The sequence below is a fragment of the Hydra vulgaris genome, chromosome 09 (genome assembly GCF_038396675.1).
Source record: "Hydra vulgaris chromosome 09, alternate assembly HydraT2T_AEP".
In the NCBI taxonomy this organism is placed as follows: domain Eukaryota; kingdom Metazoa; phylum Cnidaria; class Hydrozoa; order Anthoathecata; family Hydridae; genus Hydra; species Hydra vulgaris.
In genome coordinates, this window is record NC_088928.1 from 39220806 (window position 1) to 39242594 (window position 21789).

Consider the following 21789-nt stretch of genomic DNA (forward strand, 5'->3'; position numbering starts at 1 on the left):
CTAGTAGTCTATAGGTAAATCCAGGACTGATTTTGTCAATACAAGTTAATAAATACTGATAATTGACAATTATTGAGTGTGATTGTGAGTGCAGTGTAGTATAAATATTAATAGATTTTGTAAATAGGACAGAAATTGGTTTCTTAAAATGAAAAAACAGTTGGGAAATCTATGTGAGCAGTCGGGAAAATTGAGTTCTTTCAATTTAAACACTTAAATACAAGAAATCTTAAATACAATATTCCTAATGAGCAAAGTACACTTAGTTTAAAATAAAAATAAAGTTACACTTATAAAGAAAATATTGCTTAAAAAATGTACATAATGATATCCATTAAATATTACCTTGTTAAGTTATATGACTAAATATAATTATATTTAGTTATAATCTACTTTCACCCTAATTTTTGTTACATAATTAGTAGACAATTGACAAAAATTGGTAGATTTAAAAAGGTATTTATGAGTAGGCATTTAAAATATGTCTATTAAAACTAATAGCTCTTTTTTCAAGCAACATGTTCTTTATAAGTATAACTTTATATTTATTTTAGACATATTGTTTGTGTTTAAGTGTACTTTGCTCATTAGGAATATTGTATTTAAGATTTCTTGTGTTTCAGTGTTTCGTGCTGAAGGATTTACGCTTGATTCTGTCTACACTAAAATATGTAGTTAAGTAGCCAAGGATCATGGCTTAAGTGTTCAAAAGTTGAATGTTTTAATCTGTTAATATATTGAAATAGGAGTTATAAATTTTGTTCATGGAAGAATATATGTATTTTTACACATTCTTTGTATTATTTTAATCATAATAAATATGTCTACAAAAAGATGCTCGATTAACCACTATGTTACCTCTTCTATACACACAATTTTACATTTAAAATTGGTACTTGCATTAATATCTTTCTTTTTAGCTAGAGATTTTGAAAGTTAATAAATTTATTTTAAGATATCTCTTTTTTTGTTGTAGAAATTGACATTTTTGATTTTCAAAAAGTCTTAAAACCTAAAATAATAATTTAACATTAAAATCTCTTACTAAATAACGCATAAACAATAATAAATAAACAATAACAAATAAAATCTCTAACTAAATAACATATATATAACAAATAATATAAATAACAAATAATCTCTAACAAATAACACACTTAGGACCATTTGCGGAATTTTGTATAAATGAAGTAAAAGATAAGTATGAGTTTATCTCTGATGTTTCTATGTGACTTTTTGAGTAATTTTCAGAATACAGTCATTTTTGAAAAATATTTTTTTATTATTAGATTAAAAAACTAACTATTTTTAAGACTTTATCTTGAATGTTAAAATGTAAATGTTGTATAATTTTTTATTTATTTGTCACTTGACATTTAAAAAAACATTTTATAGTTGATAAAACGGTATAAAAAAATGTTTACAAATATCTTGACTTGCAACCTGTGAGTGGCTACACATCAGTGTTGTCCGTGTTTAACCGAGAAATGCATTCAGATCATTTTATGAAGTAAGTTTATGTTTGTTTGACATTATTGTGTTATTAGAATATTTAAACACGCTAAATATTACTTTTCATTTTATTTGACTGAGGTAAGCAGGCTTAATGAGAAAAAAAAAAATACTTGAGAGTTTTTGAAGTTCCAAGTTTTATCTTTTTATTATTAGATCTTCATAATTGTTTATATTAATTATCATTTTTACTTTTATGTTTTTGTTTTGTTTTCTGTTTTATTCATGAATTTCAAAGTTATGTTCATTAAATTTTAAAACTGTCTTGATTTTATTCTACATTTTTTTTTGTATACTTGTATTGTAACTTCATTAAATATTTTTATGAAGGATGAATTTTTTACTTGGTTACGTATTATTAACTTATTATTAAGTTATTATTAAGTTGATAAACTAGTTTATTATTGATTACAACAGTTTTATTATTGGAAGACCTCCAAGAATTTAAAGACTGGTACTACAGTGAATTAAATTTTAGAAATTATAATTATTATATGCAAACGCCTATTTGAATATGTTACGTTATATAAGTAATGAACTGAAGTGTTCACAAATTTTCTATTTTTACAGATTTAAATGTTTTATATTATTAATTTTTCATACAAGTATTGATGTATATCTTAAAAAACTGTGTTTCTTTCATTTATATTCATTAATATCCATTTATATGTTGCATGTTCAAAAAAAAAACAATTTGTAGTTTGTTTTTCAAAGTTTGTTTGAGGTTATAGTTGATACCTTGTATCAGATTATTAAAAACCTTAATGCTTGTGTTAAGGTTATCTAAGTAAAGCCATGATCCAAGCTGGGATGTGGAGTCCCAAAAGAACTCCGGATTTGTATGTCACAAAAAGATTCCTTCAAGTTTTGTTGATTTCAAAATAGGTATCACAGATGTATGAACTCGCAAGGCTGCTTAGTTTCAAGGCATTTTATCAAAAAATTTGTGCTGTCAAACTTCAAAATAGGTATCACAGATGTAATGACTTGCAAGGCTGCTCGGTTTTATGGCTTTTTATTAAAAAATTTGTGCTGTCAAACATCAGAAAGCAATAAATTTTTTAGTTTTATTTTATTTCTAACAATCCTTTTGCATTTTGATTATATCTCGATTTCAGAAATTATATTTGTTCAAATTAATTAATATATTTTTTTTGAATTGGATTTTATTTATATCATTTCAAGATATTTTTATATAACCTTCATAAGAAAGATAAGATATTCAAAATAGGAAAATAATTTCTATTAGTTTTTATAAATATTACCTGTTATAAAAATATCAATAAGATGATATCTTTCTTAATGTTATGCTTATTTTTTTTTTTAATAAACTAAGGTGTAGATGTAGTAGTAGGTCTATTGGTTTACGGTTAAGTTATTATATTGGTTTAAGAATAAATTATTCTATTGGTTTAAGATTAAGTTAAGGTTAGCTGTTTAACCCATGACATATCTAAAGCTAGGCTGTTCAACAAGCTATGCAACTTACAGTGTGTGTGTAGATTTATGAAATAGAATTTACAAATTGAATGAAAATAGAACATGTATGATAACTTGATAGAACAGTATTTATTTCTTATTTTTGCTTTTTAGGTATCGGTAGGCTGTACTTGACGACTTACTTTCCTGCAACAAAATCAAAAGAACCTTAATTACAAACCATTTTAAAATAGTTTTTATAGCAGCATTTTCTTAGAAGAATTGTTACTTTATTTTATTTACTAATTAGATTACTTATATTTCATAATTTCTTTAAATTATTTTTGGAGATTATTTAATTTTGGTGTTTTACAAAATTTTAAGTTTAAAAAATTATTTTACATATAGATTTTTAGTTTTTTAATAATTAATTTTTATTCAGAAGTAGAATTATAATTGGAGTGTTCTATTTTTGTAATATTTTTTCTGCAAATATCAATTTGATATTATGTAATCAATGTGAAAGTATAATCTCAAAAAATAATTAAAAAAATGGTAGGATGAGGTACATAAATATATGCGTTGTTTTCTTACAAATAAAATTCAAGTTAAGCGCAAAATGTCTGTACCAATAGAAACCACTCGCAAAAACTTTTGATATTGATTGGTCTATTAAAATTTAACTGTTATTTTTACATGGTTTCCACTCACTATGACTTTAAGTGTGAAAACACGCGCAAATTGGCTATCGGGAGATTTTTGAACAAAAATTAACGCCGTGTTCCTCATTTTAGTTTTGTATGGATAACAAAATCAACTGCCCTTTCGTAAATGATTATGGAGCTTGTTATAAACAATCATATACCCAAATAAGAAATCTGATTGAAGAAATTAACAGGAATGATCATAATTTATTTGTAAAACGAACAAATTTGAAAGAAGAACAAATTCAAGTATATGCACACACCGTCATGATATGTTAATCGTAAGATATGAGAGTAATCAGAAAAGTTGCAGTAATCCATTTCTGACTCACAAAAAAGTGTGTAGAGGTAAAACTTCATATATTTACATTTTAAAAGGGAATACCGTTTTTGATAAGTTGTTTATACATTTTTTGTAATAGGATTTGTTCATTGTTTTATAACAATAGTATAATTAATTTTATAGTATTTGAGTAATATAGTTACATTTTCTTTTCAGCATCTCTACGCGTGATTACAATGCATACTGTGTTAGAAGCAGAAACCGTAGATTAAATCTTATACACGGAAAAAAGTTGTATCCAACCTGTTGAAGTAAAGTTATGAAACGTTTATTAAAAGGTATAAGTGAAAATAAAAATGATAAAGATTTTGATATTGTTAGTGAAACATCCATTCAAAATAAAAAAGGTGTTAATACACACTTTACAGCTGCTGGAGTATCTCCTATAAAAGTCAAAGGATTGCATAAGTCAGGTAAAACTAGAGAAAGTAAACAAAAATTGACAGCATTAACAACCTCTAGTACAAAAAAAGTAGCCACTTCCCTTAATATATCGGAAGAAAGTTTTGAAGAACAGTCAAGTTTCGGTAATGAGCATATGGAAAAAGCAAACTTGTTTGATAACATGATGGTATTGTTAACTAATAAAATGCATAGTCTACAGCAACATCTAAAAAAATACAACTGAAAACCTTTTTTCTACCTGACTTGTTAATAAAAAAAGTTTCTGAAACATTGCATGTAACAAACTATGTAGCTCAAACTGCCCGTAAGTTAGCATTAGAGAAAGGTAAAGCCATGCCTAATCCTAAATTAGGAAAAGCTCTTCCTGATGTAACAGTTCAACTGGTCAAGTCTTTTTATAAAGATGATAAATATAGCCGTATAATGCCTGGTAAAAAGGGCTATGTAAGGATAAAGAAAAATGTTCACATGCAAAAACTGTTACCTATATTGTATGTAACATGACTAATAAAGACTGTATGATGCAGATATGTGAAAGATGGCCAGCAACTATGAATGCATTGGTTAAAAAACTTTATAATTTAGTCGGAGAATTTGAAGATGACGAAGTAGAATTTGATCAGTGAACAACAACAGATAGGTCACACTTAACACATAGTAAAAAGCCAGTGTCTAAATACATTGAACTAGTATGTAAATAACTGACAAAACTTGCACCGCACTCGTATTTAGCTGAGAGTCATCATACCTGAGATCAAGAAAAGGAAGATATAAATGAGGTAACAGCATTATTTCTGGATAATTTTTCAGAAAACTATAAATTTATAGTTCAGGACGAAGTACAAAGCTTTCATTGGACAAATTTACAATATACATCATGTGATTATTTATTTCAAAAGAAAGGTTTTCTTAAGCACAAATCTTATTGTATTGTTTCAGATAATATGATGCATGGTGTAATAAAACTATTGATATTGTCAGCAATGATGTTAAAACAAATCTACATCAAATAAAAAATATTGAATACTTTTCAGTATGGATGTGCAGGTCATTATAAGAATTGCAAAAATATTTTGAACCTTTGTTTTCATCTCGAAGAATTTGGTCTATTTTGCAACCAGTCACGTTAAGCAACCTTAAAATGGGATAGGTGGTAGAGTCAAATGTTTAGCTACACTAGCAAGCTTGCAAAGAGATATGGGTAATCATTTTATCTTAAGCAATGTACAAATATTGGAATAAAAATATTGAAGGTGTACATTTCATTTATATATCATCAAAAGATTTAACTTTGGTGAGAACACACTCCTAAGGGACGATTAGACTGCAAATACCTGGAGCACGTAGTTACCATCAGTTTGTACCACTTGGCCATCAAAAGGTAAAAAAATATGTATTTAATGTATCTTTTATCTTTAAAAAGTATGCATAATAATTATTGATAAACTCGAATAGATTTTTTATTTGTGCGGAATCATAGTCAAAAATGTTTTTGTTTTATTTTAGACTTACAATTTTCTTTTAATGCCTTTAATAAAACATGTTTAACGAAATAAGTAAAACGGAATAAATGCATATGTTGCTTTTTTGTCTAGATAGGCGCAAAGCTATGTAGTGTTGATAAAGATTTTGCTTTCATTTATATCTTTGGAAACATCCATATAACAACTGTAAACTTAGTACCAGGTGATTATGCCTGTGTTTCCTATAAGCAAAAGTGGTGGATAGGAGTTATCGAAGACAATAATCTAGAAGAAAAACATGTGCTTGTCAAATTAATGTGTCCAAATGGTCAAAAATGGTTTAAATGGCTACCAGTGAATAGCCAAAGCTGGATTCTAGTTGTTCAATTTTTACAAAGTTAAACTACTTAGTCAATGGCGACTCGAAAAATTTTTCGATGGAAAATAGAGATTTTCTATATTTAAACTAATTTTAAGTTTGCTGAGTCTGATATGTCTTATTCATACTTTTTTTTAATCTTTTATTTTTTCTACGATTTATAAATAATGTGAATGAAAAGCATATACAAAATCACTTAAATTGATTATTTATTTTTCAAAAGGTTTTTTATACCTTATAATCTTGTTGTAAAAAATTATTAAAATAATATCAAACTGGTTATTTCTAATTTGATTAATTCGTAAAAAGTTGGGATAGATTGCCTGATTTTAAAAATATCACAAAATTTTATGTATATATCAAACCTCAATAACTCTTCAAGTCAAAGTTAGGCCAAAAAAAATATTGATTTGTAAAGTTGATACATTTATCTTTAAGAGAAGAATTTTTTTTTTCTATCAGATTTTTTTATAGCTATAACTGTAAATGCCCTTTTTATTGTTATTATTAAGTATATTTTATAAATCCTAAAATAAACTGCATTGCTTTGTTTCGATAGATACAAAACTAAAGCTTTCGGATTTAGCAGGTTTTAAACTCTTTGGGTACTAAGTTTCAGCATCGCAGCATTACTAAAAGCACCGTATAAGGCTAATAATAAACGGAAACATCTTAGGCACTTTTCAGTCAAAATCAAACAAACTTCAAGTTGCTGTAAATCCTAAACGGATAAGAATTTTATAAACAAAATTTACAGTCTTTCCTAAGTTGTCTCTAAACATTTGTGCCAAATTTTAGAAAATTTGGTGATGTAGGGTGCAGATTTGTGTTTTTTTAACATTTTTTACTCATTTCTACTTGTTTCAAGGTTTTTGTTTTAAAAACACATCATTAAAAAAATTGCCTTATCTTTCATGAAATTATTAAACATTTTGAAAGCAAAATAATACCAGATAAACATTTATTTGTTAAATAAAAATAACATTTATACACAATTAAAGTATTAAAAAAAAAAAAAAAAATCAAAACAATAAGTTTCATCGTGTTAAACAAACTGAAACTAAAAGTTTTTAATTTTTTACAGATATTATATATATATATATATATATATATATATATATATATATATATATATATATATATATATATATATATATATATATATATATATATATATATATATATATATATATATATATATATAGTGAGCTAAAAAATTATTGAAATAATTTTAATAAAGAAAAATATTTTAAAAATCTACTTATAAAAAAACTAGAAACAAGAAACGAGTTTAACTAAAAATACATAATTGCGTAATAGTAAAAATAACTATGGTAATCTTGTAGAAGAAAATTTTAAAAGCATTAATTTTTATTTTTAAAATATTTTTTCGTTCACAACATTTTTGTGATGTATTTAAATATAGGTCACAAACTACGCTATAAAACCCTAGTTACCCTAGACTGGAACTTTTTTAAGTAATGTTGCTTTTTATCGTTTTGTTATTCTAAAATTTGAAGGTCGTAAAAAGTTGCAATCATGTGATATTTAGATTGTGACTTTGAAGTATGACAAAACAATTAAAGAATATAAAAATATAAGTGTTCGTCAAAAAATATTACTGCAACGTTAAAAAGATATACAGGAACTAAAATTGTTTTTGTTAGAGATGAAGAATCATGGTTGTCATTTACTGGTTACTAAGTAAATATACTGCAAACATAAAAAAAATACTGGGTTTAGCACTGTATGTAACGGTGTGCTAAAAAGTGCTGAAGTAAAAACGGTCAGGAAAAGTTACTCCCAGTAAAGGCATAAGAAAGCCTGCAAACAACACTCCAAACTTTGGATAGCATTATGACGATACGCCAAGAACATACCTAACCTAAAGATAAGATAAAAAATAAGATGAAAATAGTTAAAAAAATACAAAGAAATTTATTAACATAACAAAAAATATAAAACATAATGATTTCTGTATTTAAATTACTTTAAAAAATCAAATACACTTTTATATTTGACTTTTTAACAAGATTAAAATAACAGTAGTAATTAAGATAAACATCTTGTATAAAAATTAAATAGAAGTTGATACTTAATACTTCATAATTAAAAATAAAATAACTATTGACCAGGCAGCTGTGTTAGTAAAAAAAAAAATTACTCTGAATATATTCATGTCATCACATGTCAAAATATTAAATAAGATTCTTAAATAAGAGCTACTGCTTGCTCTGCAGTATCATTAGAAACTTAGATATTTTGCACCTGTTTTCTAACTGACTAATTGCATATTTGACCCTTCCATGCCCATGGCTAATCATATAGGAACTTTTTACCCAGTTTTAGTTTTTGAAAAAAATGCCAGCCAAGCCCTTGTTGCCAGAGCTGTCCTGTGTGCCTGTTTAGATCTTTATCTCCATTTGCTCAGTGACATCAACATTTGCCTCTTCATGTCATTAGATATTTTTTAGTCAAAAAAACCAAGACAACTAACTCTTAAGAGAAGATTTGCTAAATCTAATTTTCTTGTCATGACAATTAGAGGTGTACGGTTACAGTCATCTTGAGGTGTGAGAAAAACATTCCTCTTAAAGGATGACTAAAATTACAATAAAAAAAACAGTTAATTACCTAGTAGGGCAACCAGACAAACAAAATCTTTATAAAAACACCACTGATAACCTTACAACAACAATAGAAATGTGAGATTAATTTCAAGTGCAGATGCAGTAAATTAATTGGAAGAGTTTAGATTAACTTTGACCATGAATTGACAAAATAAACAGATCCCTGCTCAATCTTTTTTTAACAGATTGAATTGGCTATGAAATATCTAAATCTTCAAAGAGTAAATGACTTTAACCATCTTTAACCATGCTCTGTACATTTCTCCAGCAGCCTAAAAACGAATGCCTTGTAAGAAAATATCACCGAAAAAAATTATTGAAATTTCCAATAGCTCTCAATGATTTTCTCAAAGTTGCTTCTATTGTTTAAGTGCCTTCTTTACCAACTTCAAAATAGATTTCAGATATCTAATCTCCTATGCATATCTGGAACTATGTTATTTGTCAATGTGTTTTCATTGGGCCTAAAATTTCTTGAATAGGAGAATGTCTGGAACCTAGCCAAACCAATGAGAAGTGAAAAGATATCTTCAACTTCTTGAAAAAAGTTTTGCATCAATAAGAATACATTCCCCATTCCTGCGTTTAATATTTAATTTAGTATTAAAGTCGATTGATTGTTAAATGACAAAAAAATAACTTTATCTGTCATAACTCATTCTTCAAAAGCAGTAATAACAGCATTTGCTTAAGGCTGTCTAGTTCCATTAGGTATTTTTGCAACTGTAAACAATTACTTTACACTTAAATGGTACAATACTTTGTTCTCTCACAACAAAAGATCAATTATTTTGTTACTCAACATTTTGTATGATTTCTTTTGATGTTTCTGTAAACATATGTCTGCGTTTTTTCAAAACTTTTGATCAACCAAGGGTGCAGCTGTAATTATGTTTCTATTAATCTTTCTTTGCTCCTCCCAAAGAATCGAAATCTTTTTCACTTAAATTAAAATCAACAATTTGTCAATTGCATAAACTAGGGAGGTTACTTAAGCATCAAGCTATTGCTTTTGTTCCAAGATTTTTTTATGATCAGAACAAGCATCTTTAGCTGCAAAGACCTAGTCAAATAATTGTTACACTATTTCTACTCCGAAGCAGACTTTTTGAAAAGAAAAAATTCCAATCATCCTTATTTGTAAATACAGACAAAGCATTTGCATATCTCAAGTTTATTATTCATCTTCTAATAACCAATCAAAATAAAAGCTTCAGTTCAAAATACTGTAATTTCTCAATATATGGACTATGGATGTTTTTTAATTGCCGATTTTTCAAGTTTGTAAAGATAAAAAAGTAGCTAAGATAAAAAGAGTAGCACATATTTGTTGGTAACCTTTACCTTTGTTGGTAACCTTTACCTTTGTTGGTAACCTTTACCTTTGTTGGTAACCTTTACCTTTGTTGGTAACCTTTACCTTTGTTGGTAACCTTTACCTTTGTTGGTAACCTTTACCTTTGTTGGTAACCTTTACCTTTGTTGGTAACCTTTACTTTTGTTGGTAACCTTTAATAAAATCTTGATGTGCCAAGGGGTAAGCATCAAAGGTCTTCTGTGGCATATTAAAATATGTTTTTATTTAAAATTAGATAATTAAAAAAAAAATTTTTCTCCTAATTTTGTCGAAGCTTATTTTTATTTTAACAAAAAAATTAAGATTTAGATTTACAACAACAAAAACTTTGTAAAGTACTTGTCATCATCAGCACAATTTTATTTTGTGTCACTTTTTATGTAGCAATAATCCATAAATAATGAAATCTTTCAACACTATTTGCACATTTACTATTTTCCACAGAATTCTCTTTAGAATTACCCAGCTAGATTTCAATGACTTGCTGCTCAGGAATCTTTGGAACAATAATGACTATTTTTTTAAAACAATTAAAATTCATTTATAAAAAAAAAAAAAAAAAAAAAATTGAAATTAAATTTAGTTGTTTGTGCTTTTCAATTAGGAGAAATCAATTTTCCAAGCATTCAGTCACATTTAGATTATATTTCAAGGCTTTGAAATGAGAACTTTTAAAGCTATAACTAGAAACCACCATGGGAGCAAATTTTTGAAACTCATGTATTGATATACTGATTAATCTTTAAAATTAACACTTCAAAAATTAAATTTTAAAAACTCTTGTGTTTATGAACCATTGAAGATTTTATTATTAGAAAACATGTTGTGACAAAACACTTCTTAAATAATAGAAATTTTTTGTGTTTGTTTAATGCTTTATCAATTGCAAATTTTAAAGCAAAAGTCAAGAGGCTATAAAATGATTGGCACACTGTATCATTTGCTGCTACCTGCAAACTACAACATTTTTAATAAATTATGTAGTTTACTCAACAAACTACAATATTTTATATAAAATATTGAAACTAATAATATATTATAAATAATAATAAAAAACAACTTGAAAAAATTAAACCATAAAATCGAAAAAAAAAGAAAAGAAAAAAAAAATCCTGTAAAACTAACATGCATGAGATGCACTTGGCATATCATTGATACACAAATAATGTGTATAATAGAAGCATACATATTGAAACGAAGCCATTCCTAAATGACAAAAAACAAACATAACTATTGTAATAAAAATTGTTACAAATTTAATTAGAAATTAAATGAAAATTTAAACCAAGAAATGAAAGTTCTTTTAAAAAAAAAACAGTTTAAAATTCAAAAGTTAAATTTTAAACTAAAACATTTTAAAATTTATAGTTACATTTTTGTTGCAAAGATTTATTGTTTGAGATATTTTCTAATTACAGTTTCTAATCGCTTGTTGTAATTAGGTAATTACAACAAGCAATCCTTAAGGTTTCATTGACCTAGTTACTATCAAAATTTTCTTTAAACCTAATTTATTATTGAGTCAAATTTACTCATGAAATCTTTTAACTTCACATCACTTGTATTAAAAATATTCAAATCTTTAACATTTACTAATACAAGTAACAATAGTACAGTAGTTATATATTGGATTAAGTGTTTAATTTTTTCTATTTAATTTCTTAGCTTATCCAGGATCAAGCTCTGAATAAAAAAATTGGTAAGCACATTTATTTTAGAAATCTTAAACATTAACCACATAAAAATATATATTTTTATTTACCTCCAAAAAGCAGACTAAGTAACTCATTTTTTAAAAATGTGTTGTTACAACCCACACTGAACTCTTTAACTCTGAAACAAGAACATTGACAAAAAAGGATGTGATGAGGATCGTATTTTGGATCTTCTTCCTTACAAAGTAAACACTCTACCACTACACCACTCTACCTTATGTAGCTATTAGGGTATTCATAATTTTTTGTAAATGTAAACAACCCATTTTTTAAATTTCTTTTGAACCACTTACTACATTAAATATGCTTTCTAAAATGGTTCATTTTTTTACCTATATATTTTTTATATGTGCCTTAGAAACTTTGATTTTTCTCATTTCTGTGTCTTTAGTAAGATGCAACAACCACATATTCTTTATTACACTTCCAGGAAATTTAGTGAATTTTTCCATAAAATTTTAAATATTACAGTACTTGCCCATGAGAAATACATTAGAATTTAATGTCGGTATGAAGTGTTTTACCAAAAATTAGTAAAAAACAAACAAAAATAAAAATAACTGAACTAAATTTGGTAAAACATTTACCTGTCACTGATGATGGCGATAATGAGAACACTTTCAAAATGCAAATTGCAATAAAAAGATTTTTATTAGTAAACTCTTATTTTCCCTTTTTATTAAGAGCTTAATTTTAGCTAACCTCTTAATATTAATTAAACACTTCACAACTTTTACAGTATAAAAGACTAACCCTAAAACCTTGATTTAAGAGAAAAACAGCAAAAACATTTTCAAAAGCATAATTCAAAAAGCAAAGTTGCAAATCAACTAAAAAAGCATCATAGCAACTCTTATGTGATTAAACAACATTAAATCTTAATTTTAATCTAGTAATCTAATTTTAATAAGTAAATTTTTGAACTTGTAAAACCTTTTTATCGTGATTATAAGTATTCAAGATAAATTCCGGGTGAAAAAAAGTATTGGTTAAAAGCATTAAAAAAAAATTATGAGTAATTTTTAGGAGCTCTATGCAGCTTGTAAGATAAGTAATTAGATCATAAAATCAGATTCTCCAAATTTAAAAGTCTTTGGCCTAAATGGTGCATCCATGCTGGTCCAAAAGATACATTCCTTTTGTGTGTTGTAAGCTTTGTTACATCCTACCAAAAAACCATTAAAATCATTGTCTACAGGAAAGAATCGAAAGTTAGCATAATTCACAAATGCAACAGCTATCCTGACATACAAGCTTCATAACATCTCTTACAACAGTATCTTAAATTATATAAAAACAATGCTTACAATTCTACTTTCATGTATTGGATGAAAGTTAGTTGAATGAAGAGAACACTGCTTTTGACTCCAATGGTAATTATGTATCTTCTCTTACACTACAAAGTGTAAATCTCTGCAAAACCTGCCAGGACAATTGCTTCAGGAAAAATAATAAAACCAAAGCTTTTTACACAGAAGTTCAGTGAATTTATCTAATGGAAGCTATATTGTTAATATGTCAGTTAGATCTATTCTGTTTAATGTTCGAAATTAACTATTGACAGTTCAACAACTACAAACATTCATAGTTTTTTGATCATTGTGCAGGACAGAATAAAAACTGCAACCATTTTTTAAATATTTAAAATGTTAACATGCTGGATATTTTTCTGTTTGTTGCATATGGGATTTCTTTGCATTAAGCTATGAAAAATTGCTATGTAATGAAATAGATAGCACTGTAAAATGATTTGTTGAGACTGCTAGCTTACAAAGTCAGTGAGCTAATGTTTGTGTATGTCATTGATTAAGAGATAAACAGATTCTATCTGTTGACCAGCCCCGCACCCCTTCTTCATCTATTAGGCTGGCACAGATGTATTTATAACACATTGTTTTCAGTTTAGGATGTTGAATGTTGGATCTTCTTGACTCGATGCATGGGTTTTGCTTGTGTCTCTGTTTTTATGACTAGGCAACTCATTCTTTTACCTCCTAATGAGGGTATAGCTCTAAAACTCAGTTTTATGGTTTTGAGGCTGACTGGCAGTCAGGTTTCCCGAACTCTGTGGTAGCTATCAGAGGGACTGATTCCATCAAGAGCTGAAAAATATCAAAGTATTAACAGTGCCATGTTGCGCATGGATGGTGTCCCTGTTTGTACTTTTGGTGTGCACTGCCAAGGCCACATTTGGAGCTCTTTGTTACAGCTTAGGGTTTATTAATAGTAATGAGGCAAATGCTTGGACTATTAAATAGTGTACTGAGTACTATTTGCGCTTAGAGTCAAATTCTTTAACAAATTTAAAAATAACTTAAGTACCAATAACTATAAAACACAAAAAATTATCATCATCACCAAGTTCTCTAAACCTATCATTCACTAATACTCGTGGTATTTGAAGTAACTTTTCTTCTGTTGAGTCTTATCTCTTGCAAAGTTCACCAGACCTACTCGCTCTTTGTGAGACTAATTTGATTTTGGCTGTCTCATCTTGTGATCTTAGTGTTGATAGTTATCTTCCTTTATTTCTTAAAGACTTTAATAGCCACATGCTTAGTCTGGGCATTTACTTTCATAAGAATTCACCCATTTGTCTGGAAACTAGGTTTGAATCCACTGACTATTCTTTTATGTGCTTTTGTTTAGCACCACTTCCCTCTATTGCCTTTCTCTTTGTTCTATATCGCTCTCCTTCATCTCAAGACTACACTCTTTTCGATGTTATTTTTGATCAAATTGATCAAGCGCTCTCTCTTTATCCATCAGCCAATATCGTTATTGTTGGTGACTTAAATGCTCATCACACTGAATGGCTTGGCTCTAGTGTCAGTGACTCTGCCAAACACTTTTGCCTTTCTTAATCTCTAACTCATATAGTCAACTTTCCAACTCACTTTTCAGACAACCCAAATCATTTACCTTCTCTACTTGACTTATGTCTTGTTTCTGATCCTAGTCAGTGCTCAGTTTCTCCACATTCACCCTTAGGTGCTTCTGATCACTGTTTGATCTCTAAAACTATTATCTCATTCTTCTTCATCATCAGAATCCCCCTATCATTGTACCTTTTACAACTACCTTGAAGCTGACTGGGACTCTTTCCGTGTTTTTCTTCGTGATGGCCCTTGGTAGAAATCTCCTGTCTTCCTGCTGACAAATGTGTTTCTTACATAACTTCTTGGATTCAGGTTGGAGAAACCGCATTTTATTTCTCAAAACAAGAAATATATTTCTTGTTTTGAGAAATAAATTGCGGGTGTGAAATTTGTATCTTGTTTTAAGAAAAATATTCCTTTAAATACAAAGTTTTGCTGTGAAGTACATGAAACTTCTAAGTATTTTTGTATATATTGTAAACCACGGATTTGAACGTTTCTTGGAATTACCAAAAAACTACTGATCATTTAATAACCACTCTCAATAAATACAACTCTTGTTCTTTGAAAGATACAAACCTTTTGAGCAACTTTTACAAACCATCAATCCATGGAGAACTCAATAGAAACGCAAGTAAACATCTCTTAAACAATATCTTCTAGACAAATTACTTAAAAATGTTAAAATTAGATTTCAAAGATGAAAAAAATTTTGTTATACTTAAAAAGTTTAATAATAGACAGATATGTCTTAAGGATATGAAATGTTATTAGTTCTTCCTATAAAGACTCTTTTTTTTCTTTCAGAAAACATTTTAACCCCTCACAATTTCAATCAAATATCTAATATTTCAATCATATATTAAGCATATATCTGAGTGTTAATCAATTCAGATTTCACCAGACTATTGAAAACATGTGCTGCATAAAAAATTCAGCTCATCAAGAATACTAAGAAACACAGAAGATTTATACAAGATATTGTTCAAGAAATATATAAAAGTTAAGAGTGAATAACTATTTCAATATTTATAACTTGGACATATAAGTTTTTTGGGATACTGTTGAAAATACAAAAATAATGATAACAATTTAGATGCTAGTAAATTTTTTTAAAATTTCTGAAAATCTTGTCCATTCAAATTCTCTAATGCATAAATTTATTTTGGATTTTTTTTTACCTTGTAACTTTATGGGTCTTGTCAATGTCAGTTAGATTTAAACACAAAATCAAATTATAAAAACCTTAATAATAACAATAATATATATATATATATATATATATATATATATATATATAAATATGTATATATATATATATATATATATATATATATATATATATATATATATGTATATATATATATATATATATATATATATATATATATATATATATATATTTATATATATATATATATATTTATATATACAATACTTTGGAAGATTTAAAAAAGTTTTTCTACCGCAAAACAATAATTGTTCTTGAGCTATACTTAAATTTTAGAATAAATAACAAAATAATATTAAATATATTTAAATTATAATTTTTAAATATTTATAAAACAAATTTACCCATAGCTTATTAAACAATATTGATATAAGAGTAAAATGCATGAAGGCATCTGCACTTGTTGTTTTCCATAGCCATAAAGAAAACCATGTGCTTTTGTACCCAAGTACTTCCCATTGCTTTTCCTTATAAATAAAAACAAAATTTCAAATTCTAGTATTTTTTGTTAAAAGTCAAAAGTAAAAATTTTGTTAAAATAGCCTTTTTTTAAAAAAAACTGAAATATTTTCATTTTATAAAGATAGTGTTGCATATAAGCACAAATTTCATAAAAGTATATTTAATTAGTAATTAAAATATAAACACTTACTAGAGGGATATCTTGCCTACGAAGAGCAAACAAATTATGATAATTGTGATTAAAATAATCCCACAGGCTGCTGCGTATAATTACTAGTATCGTAAAAAAGATTATTGTAAAATTTACTGTTTTTTTTGAATATCGTACAAGACCATATAGGTCCTCATTTTCTTTTGAAATAGATTCATCAGAAGTTAGTAGTGATTTAGAACTCTCCTGATCGAAATTATGTTTTTTTCGCATAAGCGATATATCATCAAAATTTTGAAATGGTGGGTTTTTGTTAAACTTGTAAATTAAAGCAATTGTTAAAAAAATTCCTCCTACTGTGTCTGCTATTCCATCTATAATAAACCCATAGGATCCCCATCCTGAAACATATGTATTTAAAGAAGATTGTGCTCTATAAACCACACCGTCCATGGTGTCCAGCATCGTTCTGACTTCAAATATTATAGCAGCCAACTTTGAAAAAAAAACTTCAGGATAGGCTAACACTCTTGCAGCACAAAATGCCAAAGTAAAATGAACAGCTGTAATGACATTAGGAGTAATACCAGGCACCTTTGATATTTTAAATGTATCTTCAACCCATTGACAAAAAGGAAGATAAACATAATGTGCGAAATGATCTTGCATTCTTAACTTAATGCTTATTGACGGAAAATTTTGAGTTATGTTTGCCAAATTAAAACCCAGCTCTTGTTCAGCACTTAGCTCTCCAAAAAAATTTAAATCACACCAAATAAAGTATGTTATAAGTCCAAACATCAAATAAAATCCATAATGGTTGTTAGTATAAGACAAACTCTTATATTTATAACTTTCCATAACTTTAAGTTGAATATAGAGATTACAGAGTCCTCAATCTAATATAAACAACTATAGTTTTAAACATAGTCAATACTATTATTACATAACCTATAATCATTATATTTATTACTATTTTTAATTAAACATATACTTCAGTAAATATATATATATATATATATATATATATATATATATATATATACATATATATATATATATATATATACATATATATATATATATATACATATATATATATATATATATATATATATATATATATATATATATATATATATATATATATATATATACACATATAATATATATATATATACATATGTATATATATGTATATACATATACATAGATATATGTATATATATACATATATATATATATATATATATATATATATACATATACATATATATATATATATATATATATATATATATATATATATACATATACATATATATATATAAATTAGATAAGTGCTTTTACTAATTTATTATTGCTCTGTTCTTTTAGAACATTGAGCACTCTGTTTGTAGAATACACTAACATAATATATATATATATATATATATATATATATATATATATATATATATATATATATATATATATATATATATATATATATATATATATATATATATATACATATATATATAAATATATATATATATATATATATATATATATATATATATATATATATATATATATATATATATACATATATATATATATATATATATATATATATATATATATATATATATATATATATATATATATATATATATATATATTGTTTTCTTATCAACAAAAAAACCAACTTAAAAAAAAAATTATAAATTTGATGTTAACTATTTAAATAGCTACAAACTATAAAACTAGATAACAGTGCAACTTAAAAAGATAAAACTTCTTTATGTTAATGATTGCAAAAATATATTGAAACAAATAGAACGCGAGTCATTTAGATTTAGTTTATATTATAACACCCCTTTTACACAAAAAAATATTAAAACAAATACAATCCAATATACTTAATACGAAGGCTTTAAAATAATCTCGATGGAATTTTTTAACAAATATTAGTGCTATTTATAAAAAAATTCTATTGAGATTATTTAAAAATTGAAAAAGATGGTAATATTATTACCTTCTCACTATATATAATAAGAGCAAAATAGATAACTTATATTTGAGCAATTATCTTTTTTTTTCTATGTATTTTTTAAGTCATTTGAATAAAGTAAATATGGTTGTTATATATATTCAAGATTATACGAAATTCGTATGATTATACGCAAAAAATGTTGAAATAAAACCAACTCAATAGATTTAATACGATGGCTTTAACATAATCTTAACAGAAATTTTTATATAAAATATTATTTTTTTATTTAATATAATGACGAAAAATAGATAGCAATTAATATATGAATAGTTATCTGTTTTGTGCTGTCTTGTTTAAGTCATTTAGATTTAATTATATAACACTCCTCTTACACAAAAATTGTTAGTTTAACCGGAACGATTCCGGCTCAGACTTTCTGAGAATTAACATAATCTTATTTATAGCGAAAAATATTGAACAGTTATAGCCTATACATGAAAGAATTAATTTTTTTTTTTAATGATAAAATTTACTACCATATTTGTTTTGATGAGAATCAGGATCAAAATTAATCATTGTTAAGCAAGGTCGAATGTTGTACGACCGAATGTTGTAGACCGAATGTAATGTTCGATGACGGAACCTAGCAGGCACATAACATTGCGAAGTGGTTAATATATGGTTGAAAAATAACGATCTAAATTTCAACGTTATTTCTACGTTAGTTCAACGTTAAAGAAAAACGCTAAAAATTTCAACGTTGATTCAACGTTTATTTTTAACTAAAAATAAACGTTTATTTTTAACTAAAAATAAACGTTGAGTTAACGTTGAAAAAAAACGTTGAATTAACGTTTAAATATAGGTACGTGCGTATCTGCGATGCACGGCACCGATTTTAAAGATAAAATCTGTGACCATTTTTTCACCGCGTGCTCGAAGTAAGTGTCATAAGAATGGATTTTTCTCGTCTTTTTTTTAGAATTTTATATTGACTTTGATAATATGTTAAAATTAGAGTGTTGTAAGTTTATTGCAATCTGCTTGTTTTTTGCTGTTACAAACGTTTTTAGTGATTTCATTGCTACTGAAAACTTCGTTCCTGTTCTGCAGGTGAATTGAGATTGAAGGCATGATGGGTTTTTTTCTAACTTTTCAGTCAATTTTATATATGTATTTTCTATGTACCAGCCAAATTTCATTAAAAAATAATGACACGCTCATACTCTATTTTTGCACGCAGTAAAGGTACCAAATATTCTTCTGTTGTAGAGGTCGTGGGGGGAGGGGGTGGGGATTTACGACTATGAGCATTTTGTATGTTTGAACTTTTTTATTCATTAAAAAGTTGTTTTTTTAGAAGAATGAAACTTTATTTTAAATATTGGTGATTTTTTTAAAGTATTCCAAACATGGTTTACACACAAAAAAAAAACTATGCTTTATATTTATTCTATATATTTATATATAAAATAATAATGGGACCTAAAAAAAATCAACATATCAACATATCAGTGTTTTATCTGTATCAAATAGTAATCACTTAACTTCTTTATCTGGTCCCACTTTAATAAGCTTTTCTCATGAAGCACTACTACCCAGGCTGAGAGCTGATCAGTTAAGTTCTAGGAAAAAAGTTTTGCAAATGAGATTAACCATTTTGGCAAATAAAAACAGGATCTAAAAGAGTTGAAAGAAAAGACAAAGGCCCGGCCATACCAATTAAAATATCTAAATCAGGTTATTGCTCGCAAAGAAAAGACAATCCTTAATCTTCGAAAGAAATTAAAAGAAAAGTATTTAAATTTGCAGTTAAAGAAACTTCAAAGTCACATTTTTATTTTAAAGCAACAGTTGAAATTTACCCAAAGCAACTTATCAAAAGGCTATGTTAAGCCAACAACTTGCTGACAAAAAATCTGAAATTCTAGTACTGCAAAATGACATACTGATTTTACAGGTAAAAGTGGAGCAAATGCAACAAATAACACAAAACACCAAAAATGAAAAATGCTACTCAGCAGATATTAGAGCACTTATATATGACATGCTTGTGTGCCAAGTTCCTACACATAGTGTTCCAACTCTGCTCAGTAAAGTCTTCATGTAAATGTTGTGCACTTAATAACAGAATCAGTATGCATGGTTGTAGCTATTGATCAACTTCCTGGAGGTACAGCTTACGACTATCAGAGTCACATTACAAAATCTGTTGATAATCTTGCCAAGTTATATAGTGACTTCTACCAGCTACAATTCACTGATGTGCGAAGTACTATTATTGGAAACACAACTAACACGATGAGTGACAGAGTAGCAACAAACTATGCGAAAGTTACTAAGTTAAACCTTGTTTGGCAGAAATCATTAAATAAACTAAACTGTCACCTTCACCCCTTGGACACAATGACCAGTTCGTGCAAGTCTTCACTCAAAGCATTAGAGACCTTTAAAGGAAAACTTTTTGGAAGAGACTGCAGCAAATATTGTTTTACAGCTAAACAAACTTCGCTACAAGGATGCAAAAGGTACATGTATAATCTTAATCCCACTTTTTTACTTTAATACAACGTAATTTTGTGAAATAAGATACTTTATGTTATTTCAAGATGACCCAAAGGGTTTTATATCCTTTTTGGACCAACACAAACTGCCCAGAGGACTGCTACCTTGCTGCAGAGGGAACAGACTACACATTCTTTTTCACATATGTGGTATTTCGATTCATCACTATGAAATATTAAAGACATTTCTGTTTTCTGTCTTAGCGTTATGTGGAGGTCTAACATATAGTTTATTTCAAGATTTTACATCTGAAACAGGTGAATCTTTTATATGATTGCTTCTATTCTTGGACACATTTAGATCTTAAATTGATAGGAAGGGGTGCAATATTAAAGGCTATGGGATAAACCTTTAAAACCAATAGTTATGATACTTGCAGCAATAGTTAGGGGATTATAGATTATTAGAGACTAATATGGTTTGTTTATAAATTTTTGGTTCAGGTTTCCGTGAGTTATGTGCCCTAGCTTTAATTGGAAAGCTACTGACTGGTCCTTGGATGACAAAATTTTATATCACGCCAGGTCAGGAACTTGACTACATGAGGTTTGATAAAGCCACTAACAAACCATACATCAAATCAGTTGCAAAATTAG

General features: G+C 26.9%; 1 protein-coding gene across 1 annotated transcript; it reads right to left on the bottom strand.

Moving 5' to 3' along the window:
• Positions 1-7823: 7823 nt before the first annotated feature.
• Positions 7824-17624, bottom strand: LOC101240720 (ceramide phosphoethanolamine synthase). Its single transcript, XM_065805658.1, has 4 exons — positions 16690-17624; positions 16382-16504; positions 11338-11418; positions 7824-8110 (listed from the first exon to the last, which is right to left on the bottom strand). The coding sequence occupies exons 1-4, from the start codon at positions 17509-17511 to the stop codon at positions 8081-8083; spliced, it is 1056 nt and encodes a 351-aa protein (XP_065661730.1). The 5' UTR covers positions 17512-17624; the 3' UTR covers positions 7824-8080.
• Positions 17625-21789: the final 4165 nt, after the last annotated feature.

Excerpts from the sequence above, each read along its gene's own strand:
- LOC101240720 (XM_065805658.1), bottom strand. The coding sequence starts at position 17,511 with ATGGAAAGTTATAAATATAAGAGTTTGTCTTATACTAACAACCATTAT. Across the intron at positions 16,505-16,689 it reads GTAGGCAAGATATCCCTCTA|GAAAAGCAATGGGAAGTACT; the intron begins GTAAGTGTTTAT and ends TTTATTTATAAG. Across the intron at positions 8,111-11,337 it reads GCCAAGTGCATCTCATGCAT|GTTAGGTATGTTCTTGGCGT; the intron begins GTTAGTTTTACA and ends TCTTATCTTTAG.